Source organism: Drosophila eugracilis, unplaced genomic scaffold (assembly GCF_018153835.1).
Source record: "Drosophila eugracilis isolate 14026-0451.02 unplaced genomic scaffold, ASM1815383v1 contig_1765, whole genome shotgun sequence".
Lineage (NCBI taxonomy): Eukaryota > Metazoa > Arthropoda > Insecta > Diptera > Drosophilidae > Drosophila > Drosophila eugracilis.
Window position 1 is genome coordinate 6,199,502 of NW_024572605.1, and position 20,781 is coordinate 6,220,282.

At 38.2% G+C, this 20,781-nt stretch overlaps 4 protein-coding genes across 15 annotated transcripts in view; 2 read left to right on the plus strand and 2 right to left on the minus strand.

The window, feature by feature from the left end:
* Positions 1-12,341, minus strand: part of LOC108104778 (cAMP-dependent protein kinase type II regulatory subunit) — a 31,465-nt gene extending 19,124 nt beyond the window's left edge. For 3 of the 6 annotated variants that reach the window (XM_017211021.2, XM_017211025.2, XM_017211026.2), the window contains exons 1-2: positions 12,122-12,341; positions 10,181-10,382 (exon numbers count right to left, since the gene is read on the minus strand). The gene's annotated coding sequence lies outside the window, so the exon portion shown is untranslated. Of the gene's footprint in view, positions 1-10,180; positions 10,383-10,448; positions 10,495-12,121 lie in introns of those variants that run through there. The other 3 variants (XM_017211024.2, XM_017211023.2, XM_017211022.2) reach the window with 3 other exon arrangements.
* Positions 12,342-12,689: 348 nt separating this feature from the next.
* On the plus strand, positions 12,690-14,348 carry LOC108104776 (putative methyltransferase C9orf114 homolog). Its single transcript, XM_017211013.2, has 2 exons — positions 12,690-13,486; positions 13,551-14,348. Exons 1-2 carry the CDS (start codon positions 12,775-12,777, stop codon positions 14,288-14,290), a joined length of 1,452 nt encoding a protein of 483 aa, XP_017066502.1. The 5' UTR covers positions 12,690-12,774; the 3' UTR covers positions 14,291-14,348.
* On the minus strand, positions 14,282-18,999 carry LOC108104777 (palmitoyltransferase ZDHHC20-B). 7 transcript variants are annotated; one of them, XM_017211020.2, is made up of 7 exons: positions 18,500-18,999; positions 18,313-18,434; positions 18,119-18,225; positions 17,647-17,884; positions 17,344-17,479; positions 17,146-17,275; positions 14,282-14,932 (listed from the first exon to the last, which is right to left on the minus strand). In XM_017211020.2, the coding sequence occupies exons 1-7, from the start codon at positions 18,633-18,635 to the stop codon at positions 14,794-14,796; spliced, it is 1,008 nt and encodes a 335-aa protein (XP_017066509.1). In that variant the 5' UTR covers positions 18,636-18,999; the 3' UTR covers positions 14,282-14,793. The 7 variants fall into 7 exon arrangements, with proteins under 7 accessions (XP_017066509.1, XP_017066508.1, XP_017066507.1 ...); XM_017211019.2 differs by having other exon boundaries at positions 17,638-17,884; XM_017211018.2 differs by having other exon boundaries at positions 17,344-17,506; positions 17,638-17,884.
* A 254-nt stretch (positions 19,000-19,253) lies between these two features.
* On the plus strand, positions 19,254-20,675 carry LOC108104825 (activating signal cointegrator 1 complex subunit 1). The gene is made up of 4 exons (XM_017211114.1): positions 19,254-19,482; positions 19,533-19,629; positions 19,685-19,949; positions 20,003-20,675. Exons 1-4 carry the CDS (start codon positions 19,332-19,334, stop codon positions 20,543-20,545), a joined length of 1,056 nt encoding a protein of 351 aa, XP_017066603.1. The 5' UTR covers positions 19,254-19,331; the 3' UTR covers positions 20,546-20,675.
* Positions 20,676-20,781: the final 106 nt, after the last annotated feature.

The following is a 20,781-nucleotide window of genomic DNA, read 5'->3' on the forward strand; positions in this document are numbered from 1 at the left end:
GAGAACCACGTTTCTGGGTTGGCTAAGATTGGAGTTAATATTTATGTTAATTACAGTTTTGTTTTTGTTTATTTATGGATTTTAATTAGTTCTCACGCAGCATGTTAGGTTTATCTTTAAAAACAGTGAAAACATTATCCTAGAAAGGTAGTTTTTGGCATGTGAATGGAGTCTTGGGTGGATTTTTATGAGATTTTCAAGATATTTGTTAAGAGATTAGAGATAGCTTAAAGGTTTTTAAGGGGTTTGAATATCCTTGATTCAGAAATTTATTATTTATTTTGTAATTCATTAAACATTTTATAACTCAATGCAAGTAATTAATTGTAAGATTAAGTTTGCCTTAAGTCCACCATCCAAAATCCACATTAATTTTGTCAGCAGTTTAAAATCATGTAACTAAAGTCCAAAACCCTTTCTTCCTACATACATCTCCCCCACTGTCCTTACACCTACTCCACACCTTACTTAAACCCATCAACTAAAATCCTTAGCAAACTTCTGATTACAGAGAACACAACCATTGTCCTGGAATATGAGATACAAATGCGGCATATGGCATTTGCAAATTTGGTTGCAATTTGGCAATTACTAAGGCATACATTGTGGCATCACAGAATGCAAATTGGAAAGGCAAACTGAAATGAGACTTACACATATGTATAGATAAATATATATATATATATAGAGAGAGAGAGAGAGAGACACACCTACGCAATGCAATTAAGGCGACTCAATTAATTAGGCCCCCAAACAAGGAGGCCAGTTAAATAAACTGGAAACTTTGTAACAGGGCTATAATTATTCCTGGCTAAAATATCTAAATATAAGCCATTGCTTTTTCGTAACCAGGTCGCCTTGTTAAATGTTTTTCTTGTTGTTGTTTTTGCTGTTTTTTTTTCTCTACCTTCTGGATAATTATGCAAAAAGCCGTTTGAGAAAGGTTTCTGCCTTGAAAATGGCAAAAAAAAAACAGAAAAAAGAACGTGAACAATAGACAAAACAAGGCTTTCCTTGGCCGTCCCCCTTTTTTTTTATATATTTTCCATGTGGGTTAATGTGCGAAATGTGCTAAGCGAACGCAAATTTTGTGTTTTTTTTAGGTTTGTGGCATTTTTGATGATATGCATGAGGCTCCCATGGCCGCAACTTCAGCCACTTGCCACTCGCCGCCACTTTATTATCCACCATTCGTCCGCCCGACATTTATGCAAATCAGTTTCCTCCACTTGGCCTGCATTGCCTTGCCGACTGCATTGGAAATCACTTAGCCAACAAGGAGGCAATGACGTCATGTGTACAGGGTACATATGTACAGTGTACATACGCTGACAGGTCAAATTGGATAAATGGGATTTTTTTGAAAATCAATTTTTCAACCAGGAAGGCATTTTGGAGGAATTTTTTAAATGAAGTTTTGGGAATCCAAAGAGAGGTTAGAAAATCTCTCAATAGAGATTTTAAGACAATGTTAAAGAGTTTAAAAACCTTCAATATCACATGATCAATAAACTAATTAATCAGAAAAGGTTTCAGAATCTTCACGTAAAGGATAATAATTTCTATACCTGAAAATATGCTCAATTTTTTAGCTATTTCTGTAAACTGTAAACATTTTTCAGTAATATTTCTCCTCTAAGAAAGCATCTCAAACTCATTCAATTTTTAATGCATAACAAAAGTTTGCTTTACTGAGCGTTTCCTGTACATCCCACTGACAGGAAGTCCGCTTGACAGGACAAACAAGGCTGTAATAGTAACTGCAACTGCATTTGTAATTGCAACTGCAACTGGCGGTGACATCGAGGACCTGTCCTGCTTTCGGCCCTACTAAATGGGCACTTAAAATTAGCCCTATACGCTAAGAGAAAACCAAAGCAAAAAATCACAAACAATCGAATAATTTTTAGAGCTTAAAAACAAGCAAAACAAAAACTGTGTCAATTTCTAAGCCGATGACGTGTAATACCTGTCATTGCACCAAAAACGACCAAATAATGTTTGGGGAGAGAAAAAAAGTAAAAAAAAAAAACATAACGTGGCAAGTATGACAGGCAAGTTGAAACGCTCGAGTGACATTTGTCGTGCGATAAATAAAACTAAGGCCATTTAGTCAACGGCGACAACGAGACTTCCACCAACCAACCGACTGGCTGGCTGACTGAATGCATATTTAAATATTCAAATCGCTTAGAAATTCTCGCCATTCTACGCTGAGTGCCGCACGAAAAATTGACGGTTTTTCGAGCATTTCGGGTACTTAACTCAAAATATGTGCGGCCCAGACAAATGGGACAGTGATTAGACACAAGCCATTGACAAAGGCCGCAAATTAATTGCATAATTAGCAACGTATCGAGGGAGCTCTAGCTAAGCGACAAACAAAAAAAAATGATGATTAAACAAATTGCAAATTCAGCGCTGTTGTGTTAAATGTCCCAAAAAATGACAGGGGGAAATATTTTAATTGATTTCTAAATAAATGCTAAACGAAGCGTGTTTTTTGGTCTAAATAATTGTACAAATAATGTGCTAATAAATCAATGGGAAAACAAAAACAAGACTTTATTTAAATGGCAAACAAATTGCAAGTTAATTGGAAGGAATATTGATTGGGTAAATTAGTTTAGTTAAAGTTAAAACTTAATTAAGTAGTGAAAGAACCATAAAATTTGACAGAAAACACAGCAATTTCCATTAAAAGTCTAATTAAATTCCTTTATATTTTGCTCAACTTAATTTAATAATTTTCTCTGCCAAAGAAAATGCAATTTAGCAATATTATTAAGTGCACAAAACTGACTAATTAAATAAAAGCCATTCAGCTGTCAGGGAATATTTGAAATCGCTAAAACAAATTCCATGAAAAATCAATAAAATTATTTTCAGCAATACAATTAGGGAAATAAATCAACGGAGTAATAAACTGCCAAGCTTATTAAAATGCAATAAAAATTACTAACGAAGTAGGAATACAGCGAGGAGAAAACATATTTAAATTCAGAAAACGTCTGTGAAAATAAAAATAAAAAGACTGCCTTTCCTTCAGCCCTTTCAACCCTCTCGAAAACTTTATTTTTCCCCTTTTTTTATTTCGCACTCCCCTTTTTTTTTCGACCGCAACAACAATGAAAATGGAATAAAAATCATATGCATATCTATGTAAATATATACGAATATGAATATATATACTCGTATATAAATATATATATTTGTGTATAAAATGTACATATGAAAGAAAATGGGGAAAATAAAGAAAACTGTTGCTTGGCGCCCATAAAGAAAAAGAGCAACAAAATGGGAACACCAGCGACAACTTATGTTTATTTATGGGTTGCATATGTTCTCAGCGAGATTCTACATATGCCTCTGTGGGTGTGGCATCTGTATTTGCAACATACATATATATTTGTATATCGTTTAAAGAGTCAGCTTGGGAAAGCGCAACATGTAGCTGGGATTTTTATGCCCCCAAGTCCTGTTTCTATCCTGGCAAATATTTTCACTTGCCTCTACCTCCTCCTCCTTCTCCACCTCACAACTTTGGTATGAAAAATTAAATTTACTCAGCTCATCGTTTTTCATTTTTCTTTCTGGCCTTCTGGCATTACTTTATGGCCATTACACGTGCCAGAATTTGGCAAAAACTTTTAAGGTAAAAAATAATGTTGGTCCCAAGTCTTAAGAGAAGGCAAAACATAATGTACATACCCGAAAAAGGGAAAAGGCTGGCAGTTACAGAGTCAAATTTTCAATGAATTTAAACATGTTAGAAACTTGTTTCAACATTTTAAGCCGCTTGACAATGAATCAAAGGTCCAGGACCTTTTCTGGCTATGTCCAAAAAGGACCAAATAAAGCAAATAAAAAAGCCCCAAATCACAGGACAAGAGATAGCCAAGACATGGACAAGGACAATGGATTCAAAACGTCGTAAGTAAATAATCTTAAAAATAACAAACAAGAAAAGGAAAAACTGAAATATATTAAGGAAAATAAAGAAAACCATTCGCTTGGCCAAAATAATGTCAACAAGAAGACATCATTTTGGTTGGCAAGGGACTCGCACAGGATACACATGCTCCCCAGGATTAAATAATAAAACAGATTTCACATCTCAGTTGAATAAATATTCCATAATTAAATTGCCTGCACTGTCTTTGGGGTCAGTACAGAGGGAGATCTCATCTTCTTTCCTTAATTTGCAAACTCAAGTTTGGGGCCAGACAGAAAGCCCTTAAATTATCAATTAGGCTGCCCCCAAAGTCTGCCATGTGTGGGCTGTCTATTCAAAGGAAATTCCAGAGAAAAGGTCACCCAAGTATTTCATAAATACCATAAATGCCAATGGCCAGGGGGGGGCAGTTTGTTTGTCAGGGGATGTAGCTAAAGTCTTCTTTGAACATTAACAGCAAGGATACTTTAAAGCTACTTTTCCGGACCCTCTAATCAAGCTTGGAAGCTTAGCAAGTTAATTAGCAAGGGCTTCTTGAAATATAAAAACTTAAATTTGGAAATTATATTAGATTTGTATTCATATTCGAACTTTTTAGTTCAAATATAAACAAAGTAATGTTGATATTCCATGAAAATCTGTTCAGTAAGTCAAGAACTCTCTACTTTTGATACATTTTTATCGATTTTTTAGCTGCTTTCACGACTTTTACAAAGAATTACTAAGTTTACATACCAACCTTCCTATGACCTACTAATTCTGAAACCCTAAGACTTCATTTTCTACTTAATTACTATAAATTTACTACAATACCTTCTTATAACCCTCCAATCTAAGAATAACTTTCAAGTAACCAACCTTAACTTTATATTTAAAACCCAAGCTAGTCAACATGTCACTCGACTGTGGTGAAATTGTTTGCCTTGGCTTCTCGTGCTTGAGCTGAAAACAACTACCTTTCGTTTGAACAATCGAATCTAAAGCAATTATCCAATTTCTTCAACATGTGCTTGGTTATATAAGATACATATATATAAGACATATATATATATTTGTGTAACTGGGAAAGAAACTGGTCAACTGGCCAAAAGATTACACACTTTGTACGTGGGCAAATAGAAGTAAGTAATGCTTTACCATTTTGGTATGATGTTTGGGTTTGTGTGGGTCGTTCTTTTGACCACACTCTATAAGACGGGATGAAGAGATGGGGATAGGGGAATAGAAGAGGAGGGGGAGCAAACAACTGCCACCCACCTTGGGCGGCCTTCGCTTGGTGGCTCCATCCAATTGACGTCACGCAGCTGCTTGACTTTTGATGTTTGCCTGTGGGCAACACAACAAGCTAGTCAGCTGGCCTTCGGGGCAGGGTGAATGGTTAGTTGGGGGGGTATTCAGAGGGTTCACTGTAGGGGTTAAGGGAAAAATTGTTAAATCGATTAAAGTCAAAGTTTTGTCAGATACCCAGCAGCAGTAGTGCGTGAGTGATACAGACTATCAAAAGCAGAAAGATAATGCCGCTGCCCATCAGGCAGTCAATCATTTCCATCCATCTAGACTCTGGAAAACCATAAAACCAACCATCCTCTGCCCCTCATCTGGCCACTATAAAAAGCAAAGTTTTGCAATCAACAAAAGTTAAAAGTTACCAACGTACTAGAAAAGTTTTTCTAATTAGCAAGGACTCGGAACCGCAGGTGTCATCAGTCCAAAAGGCGTCATCAAATCAAACTCATTTCCCCCCAGCACATACACAAATTCACGATATAATGATAAGCTGTTGCCTTGGTTAGATAAGTGTGGATTGTTGAATATATTATGACTAATTTTCTTTAAGTTTTTTAAGGAGATTTTGAATATTAAATTTGGAATAATATCACTAAAGTGGAATGAAACTCAAACTCTTATGTTAGCTTAGCTTATACACTAATATAATATGACTAATGGATATGAAAATATTTCTTAGAATGTTTTGAATAACACAAACCTACTCATAAATATATATAAATACATATATCTTTATATTATTTTCATTGCTTAACAAACTGCAGATATTTTTACCCAAAGTTTTATCAACATTTCAGCCTTTTTGAAACCCATTTCATAGTTCTCAAGTTATGGAGGGCAAAATTGTAAGAAAACTTAATGTGTTGCTTATAAAAGTTCATTCTAACTAAGTTCCAGCTATAAGTATGATATTAATACATAGCGATAAGTCACAACTAAGGATATAAACCCTACATAACTATATAATTTACTGATATTAAAAATATAGCCAGTTAAAGGCACAAAAAGTTAGAATCGAAGGCAGGCGGCGTCATCAAATCAAATCTATTTAGCATGCACATAGAAGATATATGTATATATACAGTGATAAGCTAAGACTTTAGATATAAGTAAGTCCATGGCAAATGCGTCAGTGGGCGGTAGAAGATAAGTTATCAGTCGCTGGGGATTTCAGATTGAGACAGACTCGAGACAAAAAAGAACTCACTGGGTCAATCTGGCCGAGTCTATACGGCCATTCCTCTTTTCTCAACAGACTGTTGACATATGTACGACTCAGATATATATATATATATATCCTATGCGTGTGGGTGGTTTTTCATTTTGGCATTCAGTGTTGAGCATTTTCTGCTGAGCTGCAGACAAATGCTGTGCATATTAAAATCCACACAGAGAGAGACAATGAAATTTATGAGTTTCGCACAAAAAGCAAGTCCAAATTTACGACTAATAAACCGCAGCGGGCAGAAATTAAATGAAAATGCGGCCAGCTTTTAGTATGCTTTTTGGTCGATGACACATTTCAGGGGACCTGTCATCGGTTCAATCCCCCCGCCACCCACCGCCATCTCCTTAGAAAAAGAAGTGACATCTGTGGCATATTGACAACCTGGGAAAACTGAAACTGCTGAGCTGCTGAAACTGAAACTGTAACCATATGAAAACCGAATGGGATCAATGAGCTTGTAGATCGCCAGTTAATTGGCTGTCGGTGGCGTATACTTAATCTATTTTGAACTCTGTCAACTAATAATAGTTTCTGCCTCACGTGCCGCGCGTCTGCTTATCTTGGCTTTGCAACTTTATCGTTTATTCAATATATATATATATATATATCTGCTATATAGGGGGAAAAAAATAAAACTTAATCAAGATAAGTTTCGCGGGAGCGAGGAGGCCAAATGACTGGCATCAGGCGAAGGAAAGCCAATGGAAACTTTGGCTTTGCCATCAAAGCAAAATGCGGTTGCCCTCCTAATTAGTTCGAAAAGGTCTTAGACGAGGCAAAGCCAAAAAAGAAAACTAAGGAAAACTTCCCAAGTTCATGTAATCAAATGAGCTAAGAAAACGCAGCTGAAATACAAGAAGGAGGATGTTTTTCTTCCCGGGAACACGACATCCAAATCCCATTTGGCATACAAAAGCGCCAGAAGTTGACAAACAAATTTGTTTGGAATTTTAGCTTTTTAAGGTTTTAAGAAATGAGAAAAATGAGATGCAGAATTGCAGATACAAGCACATAGAATGTATTCTAAGTTCTTTAGACTGCATCTAATAATTTTAATATATTTTCTTTTACATTAAAAAAGAAAACAGAACCCAAATCATCTGTTAATAATGTGTCTAATTTCTGCGGCTGTCTCGTATCGATTTTCCCATTCTAATTGCTGGAACAAAATTGCGTCTCCGGCATAAAAAAAAGGCGAATTATTGAAGAGCTTCCCGAATCTGAATAGAAATCTGGATCCCCCTTCGCACCCACTATATACACTCAACACAAATACACCCACACACATATTTACAAAGAAAGTGGGCTGTGGGTTGGATGGTTTTGGTTTGATTTAATTTTTTGTTCGCTTTTTTGCCTGGGCGAAGGTCGTGGCTTTTATTGGCCGTTTTCATTCCGTTCGTTTCGTCTTTCCTTTTGGCCAAACAATTAAATTTTTGCTGTGTGAATATTTCTTTTCATTTCGCTTATATATTTTTTCTTGCTTTGATTGTCGACGGGGAAAAGCGTTAGCGGGGAAAATTATGATTATTTATTCAGGCAGTCCCGAAAAAAAAAATGTGTTTGTTAGCCACTTTTTGAAGAAGACGCAAATTATGCGCAATAAGTTTTATTTTGGAAGAGAGCGAGAGCGACTCAGTGTGACTCAGACATGGAAATTTCATATTTACACATAATTTATCAACATCCGTCAAAAAGTTGCTAGGCATTATCACTGAAGCTCAAAAACTTGTGCAACTAATTAATAATATCAACTTAAAGCTGATTCCCATGTTCAGTTCGTTTTTGGCCAGGTGGAAATTGAATACATAGCAAATATTGCGCATACGCCGTGTGTTGCTTTTGTTTACGCGATGCGTTCTATTTCTGGATTGCGAAATTAATTGCGAATCAGAATTGAAAAACAATTTTCCCAGCCAATTGTTTGGCATAAAGAAGAATGGAATGAAAGATGTATATCGCTGGGAATAAAAACAAAAAAACTGAAACTGAAAAAAAAAACAAGGACAATAAAAAGGCTTTCCTCGCCGCCTTTGTCCTTTCGTTTTTATGATGAGTTTTTCACGTGCCGCTGTATTCACCCTTGTCAATTCCAGTTTCAGGATACCTAAAATATATATATATAATAAAAAAGTTGAACATGAAAGGAAGCCAAAGGACTCTTGTCAATAAAAAGTGCCTTAAAGCCGACTGGCAACTTTTTCATTAGTTTCGTTCATTTTTTGGGGGGGAGAAAAACAGAAGTTGAACTACAAATTTCGTTTGTATTTTTAGAAACATTTCCCATTGCCGAGGCAAATATTATTGATGACTTTTTATTCCTGTGCACGACGGGCCGGGGCCCATTATGGCTGAATCAATCAATAAACGAGGAATCCCAGCTGAAACTAAGCCGGGACATAAGCTCGATGGGTCCAGGAAACGTGAGGACATGACAGGAATCTGTTCTCTCTCTAGTCCTACGACAATGAAAGGAAAGGGAATCATCCCGAAGCCATAAGCGGAATAAGGACCTTTCAAGGATGGTGGCCCCCTAGGCTATTGAATCGAATACGCATTGAAGTCGCCCCGTCCACCGATCTATATACGTATGCACGGGTATGTATATATTCCACCCACAATCACGCCCCTCTTAACTTGGAATTGAATTTGGCTTGGAAATTGTGTGTTTTGCCGCTGATGGATGGTTGTCTTTCTTGCCCGTTGGCCAGGTTTTTTTTTCCATTCACATTTTCTTTTTTTTTTTTTGCGAAAATGCCAAGTATACAAAATGGAATTAATTACAAATACAGCTCATCGAGGACGAGCACGAGCCCGAGAATTTGTTATCGGGATTTCATTTGGCAAAAAGGAGAAAAGAGGATTTTCAAAAGAAGAAAAGTAGTTGGATTACGACAAAGACCGTTCTCTGATGTAACTAAGGGCTAAAGCTTTTGCAAAGGTGTATTTGAAAGGCCTTTGTTGATTAAAAAACAAAGTATTGAGTGTCCAGTGTAAATTGGTGTTTCAATTTTTATTATTTAACGGTACCAAGAAGGTATCGGATTGATTATTTTTAGCACTCAATTTCCTATAAAATCTTACAGTAATTATATTTTATAAACTTAGACCAAGCCCTGCCTTAAGTTTTCGGTAATTTATTTACAGCACAATAAACAGCTCCTAAAGCAATTTAAATAATTTATGAGTTTATACTGGGTTACCTATACCCGAGCACCTAGAAATCACCTGACTGAAAGATAAAATCCATAATATCTTTATTTACCCGTTCTACTTTTCTGTATATCAACAATGGCATTACTTAACTAGTTAATAATATGTGAGCTTAAGTGTTTTAGTTTTATTTTTAAGATAAGAGATGAATGACTTTTATAGTTACAGAGAATAATCATTGATTTACAGCTCAAGAAGGTAATTCAGCTATCAATAGGTCTATTATTTGTGAATATCTTTTTGGATTTTTGAGCACTCCGATCCTACCATATCACCTACGCCACCCACTTGCTTAAGTGGCTGGCTTATTTAATTTTGTATTTGCTTTTTAGTTGTGTTTGTTTATCAAGCAATGCCAACCCTTGAGCAATTGATAAGCGCCTGAAATATTTAATCGCACGGGGAGGCAAACAGAAATGGCAGCAGAATCGGAATAAAAAAAAATGAGGAAAAAAAAGAAAATGTGGAACTGGAATTGGATTCGAAGTGCGACTCACCTGACTTTCTGCTTGGCTGTCACCTGCTGGCGATGTTGGTTTTTTTTTTGTTGTTTTTCCTTTTTTTTTTTGTTGGGTGGATAAATCTCCTACGTCCACCTGTTTCACCTGCTCCTCTCTCCTGCTTTTCTTTTGGCTTTCCTTTACGGCTTCCTCTTTGGACGTTTACTACTCCTCCGCTTCTTTCTTTCGCTCTTTCTGGCTAAAACCAAATTTAATTTGTTACTTTCGTTGATTTTGCTACTTTTTTATGGACTTTTTGCTTTACTTGACGCTTTTGCTATTGTTGTTGTTTTTGTTGCTTTCAGCATGGACTTTGATGTTTTAACAGAAATTCGTTAATAAAATTTTGATTGGAAAATACATATTTACTGAGATTTTAACGATTTATATAGTTTTCGTGCTAGACACATTTGAAAAGCCAATAAGTTGAAAGTACTGCAATTAAGTTAATTGCCATGGTGCACAGCGCATGTTTTAAACTTCAAATAAAAACGAGTTTTGTGTCCACAAATTGTTTCGTTTTTCGCTTAAATCAACAATTTGGTTTTTATATTTCGTTTGGCCAGCTTAACTGTAATGGTTTTTGTCAATTTTTTATATTTTTAAATCATATGGGAAATGTTGATATTTTCCAATTTTATTAAGGTTTTATAATTGTCTATCAATTAAGGTTTTGTTTAAACTTTAAATAAAAATGTTATCTGTTTTTCGTCGAGGTAACAGTTTAATTAATTGAGCCACCGAGTAAACATTTTTGTTTTTGTGTAAATTTTCTGTGTGTGCTTAACTGTAATTGTTGCTTATTTTTAAACTGGTACACTGGTCAACAAATATTCATTTCTTTGTTTTAAATTATATGTATAAATAAAAGTTATTGACTTTCTGCACAGCGCATGCTTATCATGGATATATGTTTCAATTTTTGTTGTTAAAACTTTTAAAAAAGAAACTGGTTTTTGGCTTTTCGCCCATGTAATTGTTCAATTTATTTGGCCTAAATAAACATTTTTGTTTGTGTAGATTTTTGTTGCCACCTTAAATCGTTGAGGTAAGTGAGCTTTTTTTTTTTTGCTGATTGCAACTCCTACACTGGCCCCCAAAATTGTTACTGTGTTATTTTTTGTTGAATTTCATTTTTTGGCTTGAAATAATATACGGGCAAATTCTGATTGGCATCTTAAAAAGCTGTCGCCCCTGACCCAATTGTTGATTATCGATCGATAGACGTCGATAACGCAAGTTGCAGTTGCACTTGCAGTTCTTTTTTTTTTTTGAAAAGTTTATCTCTAATTACTTTTCATATCAAATGAGATATGATCTTGTAAATTAAATGTCTGCTAATTAGGACAAGTAATTAGTTAAACGATCGCTGCACTTGTTTAACAATTAAGACATGGAAAAAAGACTGAGCTTAAAACCGGCATTTGAATCATATGCGCAAGCTCCTCTCTCTAAACTCTCTTTTCCCGCTCTCACGTACGATCCCCTTTTCCCTTTCTCCACTCTCTCCTTTTCTATCCATTTCTATATCTCTCTTTTTCACACGCAGCTCTCGTGTTTATTGATTGTCCCCCACCGAAAAAAACCTTCAAGTAACAACAACAGCAGTAACAACAACAACAGCAACGGATAGGTAGATTTCTGTATGTATGTATATTGTATTTTCGGTCGGTGAGAGGGTTGGGAGGTTAGGCCACCTACACCACCCCCCGCCCACAGCCCACCTTGTTTTTTATTACGCGCACGTAGTGTGGTTTTTTTTTTTTTTTTGCTCTCCTCTCTCACATTTTTACATACACTTGCACAATTGAAGAGAAAGAAAGAGAGAGAGAGCGCGAGAGAACAGGTGAGGGGGCGGTGGCGGGGGGCAGTCGAAGCTGGAGTTAATTGGCGAGCACGCTTTTCGGTTTTTCGGGCTTTTCTCTTCGCTGCAATTACTTTTTTTTGTTGAAGTTGTTAAACGCACATAATTCACCGATCCACCGACGCACAACGGCACACGTTCTATATCTTTACCACCGGCGATTTAAGCGCTTATATTTGCTAGCTTTTTTATTTGAATTTTTTTAATGGCAAACGTAAACAAGTGCGAACGGTGAAATATATCGTTAGCAGAAGCCTCTATATTCCGATTCCGTGTCAGGCAAAAAATTACAAAAAGTTTTGGATTGCTGGTTGCTTAAATAGACTTGCTACCGCAAAAGCTCGCTCTAAGCGAAAGCTCTCTCTTTCTGTCGCTCTCTCGCAGGTGTGTGGGTGATAAAATACTAGGAGTAAATACCAAAACGGGGCAATCGTGACGTCACTTTTGCAGCATGAAGTAAGTGTTGCAGTCCAAATACATTCTAGGTTAATCAGTCTAATTAAAGTCACATAATTACCAGCAGTAAAAGCCAGTTTCTTATTTTTCATTTCAAAACCATAACTTTCCTTTCGGCCAAAAACGACCGTTAAACAAAAAATACTAACTACCAAGACTTTTGATAGTGCTTCTGTGAAATATATCGATACTATCGCACACCTCTATTGTGCACGTGTGTGGTGTGGTTTGTTGTTCAACTATTTCGGCACACTTATTGTTAATTAAAATAATGCCTGCCGCCCACGCAGCCAGCAGCAATGGGAAGCCCACCGAGCAGCACAAGTCCTGGAAGAAGGTGAACGAAGAGAGGAAGGCGCTTAAGCGTCAGCGCAAGCAGGACAAGGTGCTTAAGGAGCTGCAGCAGGCCAAGGAGGCGGAAACCAAAGCGGAGCAGGCCGCCAATGAAGCCCAGAGCAAGAATCAGCCCTATCCGTCCACTCTGAGTATAGCTGTGCCCGGCTCCATCCTCGAGAATGCTCAATCAGCCGAATTGCGGGCCTATGTTGCCGGTCAAATAGCCCGTGCTGCCTGCATATTTCGGGTGAACGAAGTAATTGTCTTTGACGACGTAGGTATAGCAACGGCCCGCGAAACAAAACGCAGTTACGAGCCTGATGCGGAAGGCAGTGGCACAGGCACTGTGCGAAGCAGCTCCCTTCAACTGGCTCGGATCCTTCAGTATCTGGAGTGCCCTCAGTATCTGCGAAAATACTTTTTCCCGCTGCACAAGGACCTCAAGTACTCTGGGCTGCTAAATCCTCTTGATACTCCGCATCATCTCCGGCAGCAGAGCAAGTTTCGGTACCGTGAGGGTGTCATCTGCGACAAGAAGGCCAAAGAGGGACACAGTTACGCCAACGTTGGACTGCTCAACGATGTTCTGGTGGACAAGGCCATCGAGCCGGGCGTCAGGGTGACCGTGAAAATGGAACCTCAAAGTGGTAAGTCAGTCCTATATATAAATATTTTGCGCTCCCAGACTAAAACAAATATGTTTGCCTACAGAGAACAGCAGAAGGCAGCGGGGAACTCTCGTTAGCCCGGATGAGCCACGCCGGGAAACTGGCGTCTATTGGGGCTACCAGGTGCGCATTGCACATTCACTGTCAGAGATTTTCACCAAATCACCATACGAATCCGGCTACGATCTTACGCTGGGAACCTCAGACCGCGGCACCAACGTGCACGAGGTGCCCAACCGATCGTATAGCTTTAAGCATATGCTGATCGTATTCGGAGGACTGCAAGGTCTGGAATCTGCGCTGGCCAACGACGAGAAGCTAACCGTTGATGATCCAGAGTTGCTGTTCGATCACTACGTAAATGTTTTGCCACGCCAAGGATCTAGAACCATTCGGACCGAAGAAGCCTTGCTGATTGCTTTGGCTGCTCTCCAGGAGAAACTACAACCGGCAGTGGCTGATGTGGAGACCGATTTGAGTGATCTTTTGCCTAAAAGTGAGGATACTGGCATTGCTGTGCGACGTGACGTTTTAGTTAGTAAAAAGCAAAAGAAAAGGAAGGCAGTGGATGAGACTTCAGTAACACCAGTGGAAATCGAACCCACTCCTCCGAAACTATTGCCTAAGGTGGCTCGAAAGACAGCAAATCCCTTTGGAGAACCCCCTGAGAAGAGTTTAGATAAAACTACCATTGTAGATGATGACTTCGAAGTAGTTACATCCACCACAATTCCTGGAACAAAGCAATCAAGTGGAAATGACGACTTGAGTCGATTCGATTGAATGAAATAGTTGGAATTTTTATTTTTGTAAATATACAGATCCATATATGTTGCTTAAAGTTTCGTTTTTGATTTTATTGTTTTCCCACTAGGCATTTAACTATATTAATTCTATATTCTGTACTTTGTTGTTGCATAACTAGCTTTATTCCGCGATATAGACATCAACTTTTGTTCGAAACGTTCTAATAATTTGATACTTACACACTAAATTAATACGTTTTAAAATTTTCAACGCGAATGTCAAAGCAAGAATTTAGATTTCGATCTCCCACCAATCACTGCCATTATACTTACATACATATACATTTTAGTTGTCCATCCACACTTTGATAGCTTAAACATAATGACCTAGTTTTCCCTATAGGATGGACTGCCTCTGTCTATCTGTTATTTACACACTGACGATGAAAGTCGAATGGAGAGTCTTAAGCCGTCGAACAAGCCCTCACAACTGAATCTCTAAATGTAATATGTCGCCACATTGTCGCTGGTCATGATTAGCTATGGAATCGAGTCTTGGAACCGCGGCTCTGGCAGAAAATCCTCCTCCAATTCGATGCGTGTGTCGCTATGGTAGCCCAGCAAAGATTCGGTGTCCTCCTCCATGTGCCGAATGGGGAATGTTTTGCCATCGCCAAAGCTAAAGGATGTGTGGTGCGTTATATTTGATCAGGACAGGCATATATGTTATATTACAGAGCATAGATCATAGTAGGAAAATGATTAGTTATGAGTGCGTTATTTTGTATTCAATTGGTGATTCGGTGCTGTGCAACGGAAGCAAAGCTGAAAGATTTCATTGCTTTGGCAAATTAAAAACAAACCTTCGTTGCTGTTATAAATGTATTTTAGAATCCATCTTAAGTTCGTCACTCGAAGACATTCAATAAAATATGTATTTAGTTATAATTTAGAGGTGTACAAAAGAATAAAAAGTATAAAAATCAACTTGCAAACAGTAACTAACTAACTACATAAATTAAACGCATAGAGAAATGCCTGAATTTTGTGTGTGATAATAGTGTGTACTGAAATCTCATTGCTTATCATTAAGTTTAAGTCTTGAAGATTGGTTGATATCTACAAGGATTATTGGTTCCACGAATGTGTTAGCAAGGTACACATCTCCGAACGGGACAACCGTCTTAACTACCAGGATTATCCATATTCGATGTTTCTAATTTCCATTATAAAATTCGTGTGATTAGAACAGCGATAAATGCTAGTATTGAACCAATTAGATATTTCTTAATGTTAACTTAGTCGAATGTAGCTATGTAATGATATAGTATATAAATATCCGACGATTTATATAGTGGTCCCAGCCATTTAAACATTTAAATAGCCATTACTAAACAGTTGATGAATTGCATAGAGGTAACTTATTGGCTTACACAAACTGCAACGCTGACAAATGTGGCAGTTTACTCGGCTTTACAGTACAAATACATAAAACATTCTACGGAAACATGGTAAACGGGAAAAAATCAAACTGGCAGATCGCCGTTCGGTGGGCTTGTTGAATCCTTGACTGGATTAGCGCCTGCTAACGGATGATCACCGATTATGTCGATATATACGGCTGCCCCATTAGCTCCTCCCTCCGCCAGTTGACTAGACTTGACTGCTGCTGTGCTGGGGCTTAATGACTGGCCGTTTGCCAGGTGCTCCTGACGTTCGTCCAGCTCGTCCCGGTATGGAGATGGTGGCTGCACCACCTGCAACTGTTGCGTTGGCTGGTCGCTGGTGCTTCTTACTTGATGAGGCGATTGGTTGTGATGATGGTTAGTGGTGTCGAGGGGACTAGCGCCAATTAACTTATCTGTTGGATTGCCATCTAACCTGCTGGTGGGCGTATCCCCCATGGCATCGTACCGTTGGACGGGCGAGGTGGTGGTCACTCGACTCTGGTCACTGGATGTCTTATAGCTGTAGCCACCACCGCGGCTAGTTCCGTGATTGTGAATAAGCAGAAGGTATGGGGTATTGCGTTAAACAGAGAGTTTTAAACAGAAATATTGTTTGTTTGTTAAATTTTCAAGTTTTTTGTTGTTTTTTTAATTACAGTTTAGCTTGTTGTAGTTGTAGCTGTTGTTGTTGTTGTTTGCAGTTTGTTTGTAATATAATTTTGCACAGATGTGTGGTTACGAATATTAAAATTGGTTCAAGTGTAGCAAGTGTTTTGGTTTTTAGTAAGCTTTAGTTGGGATGATGAAATTCCACGGGTTCTCAGGCAGAATTTCAAGCGAACTTTGGCATTTAAAATTAGTCACTTAATCCCGCGGACATTTTGAAACTAAGCTGGTTTTTGTTAGATCTAGATCTCTATTTCTAAAGCTCGCTGGCATTGGGCTTCTCTTTTTTATTTACAAACAGAAACAACGAACGCAAGTGAAATGAAGTTTAAATTTTGATTATACTTAAGACTAGATTACAAAAGGAGATCGACAACATTTGTTCTTTGCTTTTCGCTCTCAGTTTTTAAGCATATACAGTTATTTTTTTGGTATTACATAAATTATAAGTGTTAAAATTGCTTTGAATTTATCTAAAATTAGTGATTTCCAGCAGTCTTTGCCGTTTTTCTCTTTTTAACTTAGCACACAGAACACACATCAAGAATAGGAAAAGGTTTTAACTACGAAGCAGTGGCTGTTCAGCATGCCTTTAATTTGCCAAAATCAATAAGAAAAACCAAAAATCATAATGAAAATCAAATCAAATTCAACAAAAGCGCACAATAACAACAACTAAAGAGTGAGAGAGCTTCAAGTGCAGCACAGATTAGTAAGAATGGGAATGTGAGAATGCCAAAGATCAAGATGTTGTGGTAGTAAAAGGACCGACACATACCTGGAAAAGACGGGCAGGAACCAGTACTGCCAATCGTCGCCGAATACTTCGCAGAAATTGGCATAGCGACCCAAATTATAACCATTCTTATCAGGGCCGCCAACACGAAAGATGGGCGCCCTAAATGACTCTAAATGAAAGATAAATAGGATAGGATATTAGTATGTATAATTGGATTGTCAGGCTTCAATTACTTACCCAATGTCGTGCGATTCACCAGCACCAGGTATATGTGGTATCCAAACAAACTCACCAAACTAATTGCAAACATTATGGCAATGAAGAAAAGGAACAAGATGTGGAAACGTCCCATTCCAGTGGCATTAAGTTGTCCCTGTGCCGAGTAACCATTATTATCGTACTTGGATCAGTAAGTACATAGATTTTAGATAACATTACAGCGAAACGAGAGAATACATTTATTAACTAACAGGTCATCGCATGCAGAGGGCATATATAGGGAGGTAATAAAAGTAGAAATTTGAAACTTACGGCACCTACCTTCCAGAACTCTACAAAGTCGTGCAGTGAGGTAAAAGCCACATACAGGCAGTAGACGAGCGCGTAGCCTAGGAACAGTACGAAGTACTTGTAGTTGTAGAAGTTCACGCAATTGTTTACCCAGGGGCAGTGGTGGTCCATCTTCAGCACACAACAACTACACACGCTGCAGTGGTGCGCCCGGTCCGGCTTGATTATTTTGCACTTTTCACAGAACCTCACCGAGCCGTTCATTGTGCTGAAACGCGGATGTTTCACGTATTATTTATAAATATTAAACAATGAAAAGTTATAACTAAGTATGTTACAAACATAATTGCGATCAAAAAATATTTTCTGGGGTGTTTGGTTATAAGTGTAACATTCAAAAGATTATAACAATTGCGAATTATCTAAATTCCACTTCCGCATTAAATACTTGAAATGAAATTGTATTGGCGAAAATTGACTTGATAACATCGTGAATCCCTACCGATTAGTGACTGGTAAATCGCGCGCAAAGTTATTCAGTATGCGCTTTTGAGTTTCTGGGCTGTCGGCTCGGAATAGTCGCGTCACTTCCTCGTCTGGTATCCGCCACTAAACAAAAAGTGTAAACAAGCGTATTAGTGAGGTTTCCCCATTTCTTTTGATAACAAAAGATGATAAGGCGTTTGATTCACTCACCTGATCCGGTATTCGGCCCACGGAGGTCATTATGGTGCGCCAGTAAGACCACATGAACAGCGTAAGGAAAAGGTGGTAAAACAACAGCATGAAGATCATGCCAATGCTATTCTGCGAGTTTCCTATTAAAGGGGAAGATACAGCTAGATATATATTGCGCTCCTTCATAGTGGTATGCATAACTCACGGATGCACAGCTCCACTACATAGGCGTAGTAAGACCAGGCTATCACAGCGGTGATAAACAGCACCGGAATCCACTTGAAGACCGCCATGCAAAATCCGCAGGGTGTCTTTCGCCTTCGATGGTCGTCGTTGCCCATTCTATTTATGTGGGCCACCACTTCGGAAAGGGCGCGTGTATCTCGGGGCGTTGGAGTTACCTCCACCTGCAACTGAAGTGGACTAGGGGTAACCGATGGACCTGCTATGATTGCTGATTTTCCAACGGGCTCTGCTCTGCCAGTACAATGTCTTTATCTGCCAATGATTCACTAGCTCCGCAGGCTGTTGAAAACTTTTCTGCGCTATCCGAAGCTTGCTTCCCCTTGTGGGCAGACAGGTGCTAGTTTAAACCTTAGCGCTGTGACATTTTTGTTATTATTCCCAGTTTTTCTGCTTTTCCAGATGAAATTAACAAAATTTGGCTGTCAAATTGGAAACTCGAACTGGTTTAGTGATGGACGATTTGTGCGTTGGAGGTGGTATAGTCAGCGATGCGTGACACGGAATTGTCAGTTATAAAAATGATAACAATGTAATTTTAACAGAAATAATATTTTTAATCATTGAAAATCATTTAATCTTTATTTATAAAATAATCAAATAAAAAATTATTTTTAAATTATTTTTCTAGTCCTTATTTTTTAGTGTTTTTGGTATTAATTCAGTACCACCTAAATATGACTTACCAACGCGTTAGTACATTTTTTTCGTAGCCGGCAGACTTTGCAAAGAATTTCATTTCAATTCGGGATATCCCCGTGAATTTACGAGTGCTCCGGATTTTTCATATCACAATGAGTCGTGAAGTTCTATCGCCTCCTGTCCAAACGATGAGCCACAACCGTCAATATAGGGTCAATATTGTTCACGAGGATTTCGGAGGCGACAAGTGGAATGGCCCAAATAAAAAGGCTAAAAAAGAAAACAAGTCCTACGAAGAGCCAGGTGAGTGGCTTTTGTGGTAACTTGTACCCAAGTAAACCCCTTTTTCCAAGACTTATATGGCGAGGATGACTTTGAGGATGATCCTGCTGTCAATAATATTGAAGAATCATCCAATGGAGAATTCAAGCTTGCGCTCCATGTGCCCAAGTGAGTATAGTCTCATACTGAATTCTGATTAATTTTATATGGCATATTCTTGAAGATCGTTTTACGGTGGATTAATTGGCCTTAAAGGGTCTACAAAGCGTCGCATTGAGGAAGAGACGAAAGCAGAGATCTACGTTCCTCGACAGAACGAGAGATCCAACAATGTGATTATCAAGGCAAAGCAACGTAGCCAAGTGTGCGCTGCACTTCGTCAAATTCGTCATCTAATAGTCTCCCTACGAAAGAAGATGAGACCGACCCACTTTTTGGCCGTGGCTCTGAACTCTGGGGAAGTCCAGGAAAGATATGTAGAACTTAAGGTACAAGACCATATTTTTTTTAGAGAATATGTAACTATTAATAACTGTTACAGAAAAAGATCATGGATGCCAAATTGCCCGGAATTGATGAAGAATTATTCATATCCGAGCGGAAAATCCACCTAACTTTAGGTGTTTATGTGCTGCTGGATGACGAAGAACGCCAAAGGGCCATTAATGAGCTAGAAGTCTGTCGTTCCCTACTGGCTGATTTAAAGACACCTTTGGAAATGAAAGTCAAGGGTCTGGAGATTATGAACGATGATCCCAGCTCCACTCGGATTCTATACGGTCGCATTGAGTCCCCGGATCTGCAGAAGTTCGCAGATCAGGTTCTAGCCCACTTTCAGAATACTGGACTATGCGCCACGGACAATAACGAACGTGAATCTATCAAACTTCACATGACCTTGATGAACAATCGCTACCGTAAGGAGGCCATGAAGTCCGGAAACAGCTTTGATGCCCGCGAAATCCTGAAGAGCTTTGGAGACACGGACTTTGGAACAGCCCAGTGCGATGCAGTGCACCTGTGCGTATTGAAATCCAGCGGTGATGACGAATTCTATAAGATATCTGGAAGCCTGAAATTCTGATAAGCCTGGAATGCTTTTATTTATAGTCCTATAACTTAGGATTATGAGGTATGAACCTTTGTATATAACTAAATAAAATTCCACACAACTTATTGTTTGTTTAAAAAAATTTCTAAAGGGTTTGTTTTCTGTACCTATAAAATCTTTATTTCTGAATTTGTTGGAAGAAAAACGATTCTAAATAAGAAAAATCTGCAACCGAAAGGAATGACACCAATATTAAAAAACGTAATCAC

Excerpts from the sequence above, each read along its gene's own strand:
- LOC108104776 (XM_017211013.2), top strand. The coding sequence starts at position 12,775 with ATGCCTGCCGCCCACGCAGCCAGCAGCAATGGGAAGCCCACCGAGCAG. Across the intron at positions 13,487-13,550 it reads GAAAATGGAACCTCAAAGTG|AGAACAGCAGAAGGCAGCGG; the intron begins GTAAGTCAGTCC and ends GTTTGCCTACAG.
- LOC108104777 (XM_017211014.1), bottom strand. The coding sequence starts at position 18,635 with ATGGGCAACGACGACCATCGAAGGCGAAAGACACCCTGCGGATTTTGC. Across the intron at positions 18,226-18,312 it reads TGGGCCGAATACCGGATCAG|TGGCGGATACCAGACGAGGA; the intron begins GTGAGTGAATCA and ends CTTTTTGTTTAG. Across the intron at positions 16,240-17,145 it reads TTCCTGCCCGTCTTTTCCAG|CCGCGGTGGTGGCTACAGCT; the intron begins GTATGTGTCGGT and ends TCACGGAACTAG.
- LOC108104825 (XM_017211114.1), top strand. The coding sequence starts at position 19,332 with ATGAGTCGTGAAGTTCTATCGCCTCCTGTCCAAACGATGAGCCACAAC. Across the intron at positions 19,630-19,684 it reads CTTGCGCTCCATGTGCCCAA|ATCGTTTTACGGTGGATTAA; the intron begins GTGAGTATAGTC and ends ATATTCTTGAAG. Across the intron at positions 19,950-20,002 it reads AAAGATATGTAGAACTTAAG|AAAAAGATCATGGATGCCAA; the intron begins GTACAAGACCAT and ends TAACTGTTACAG.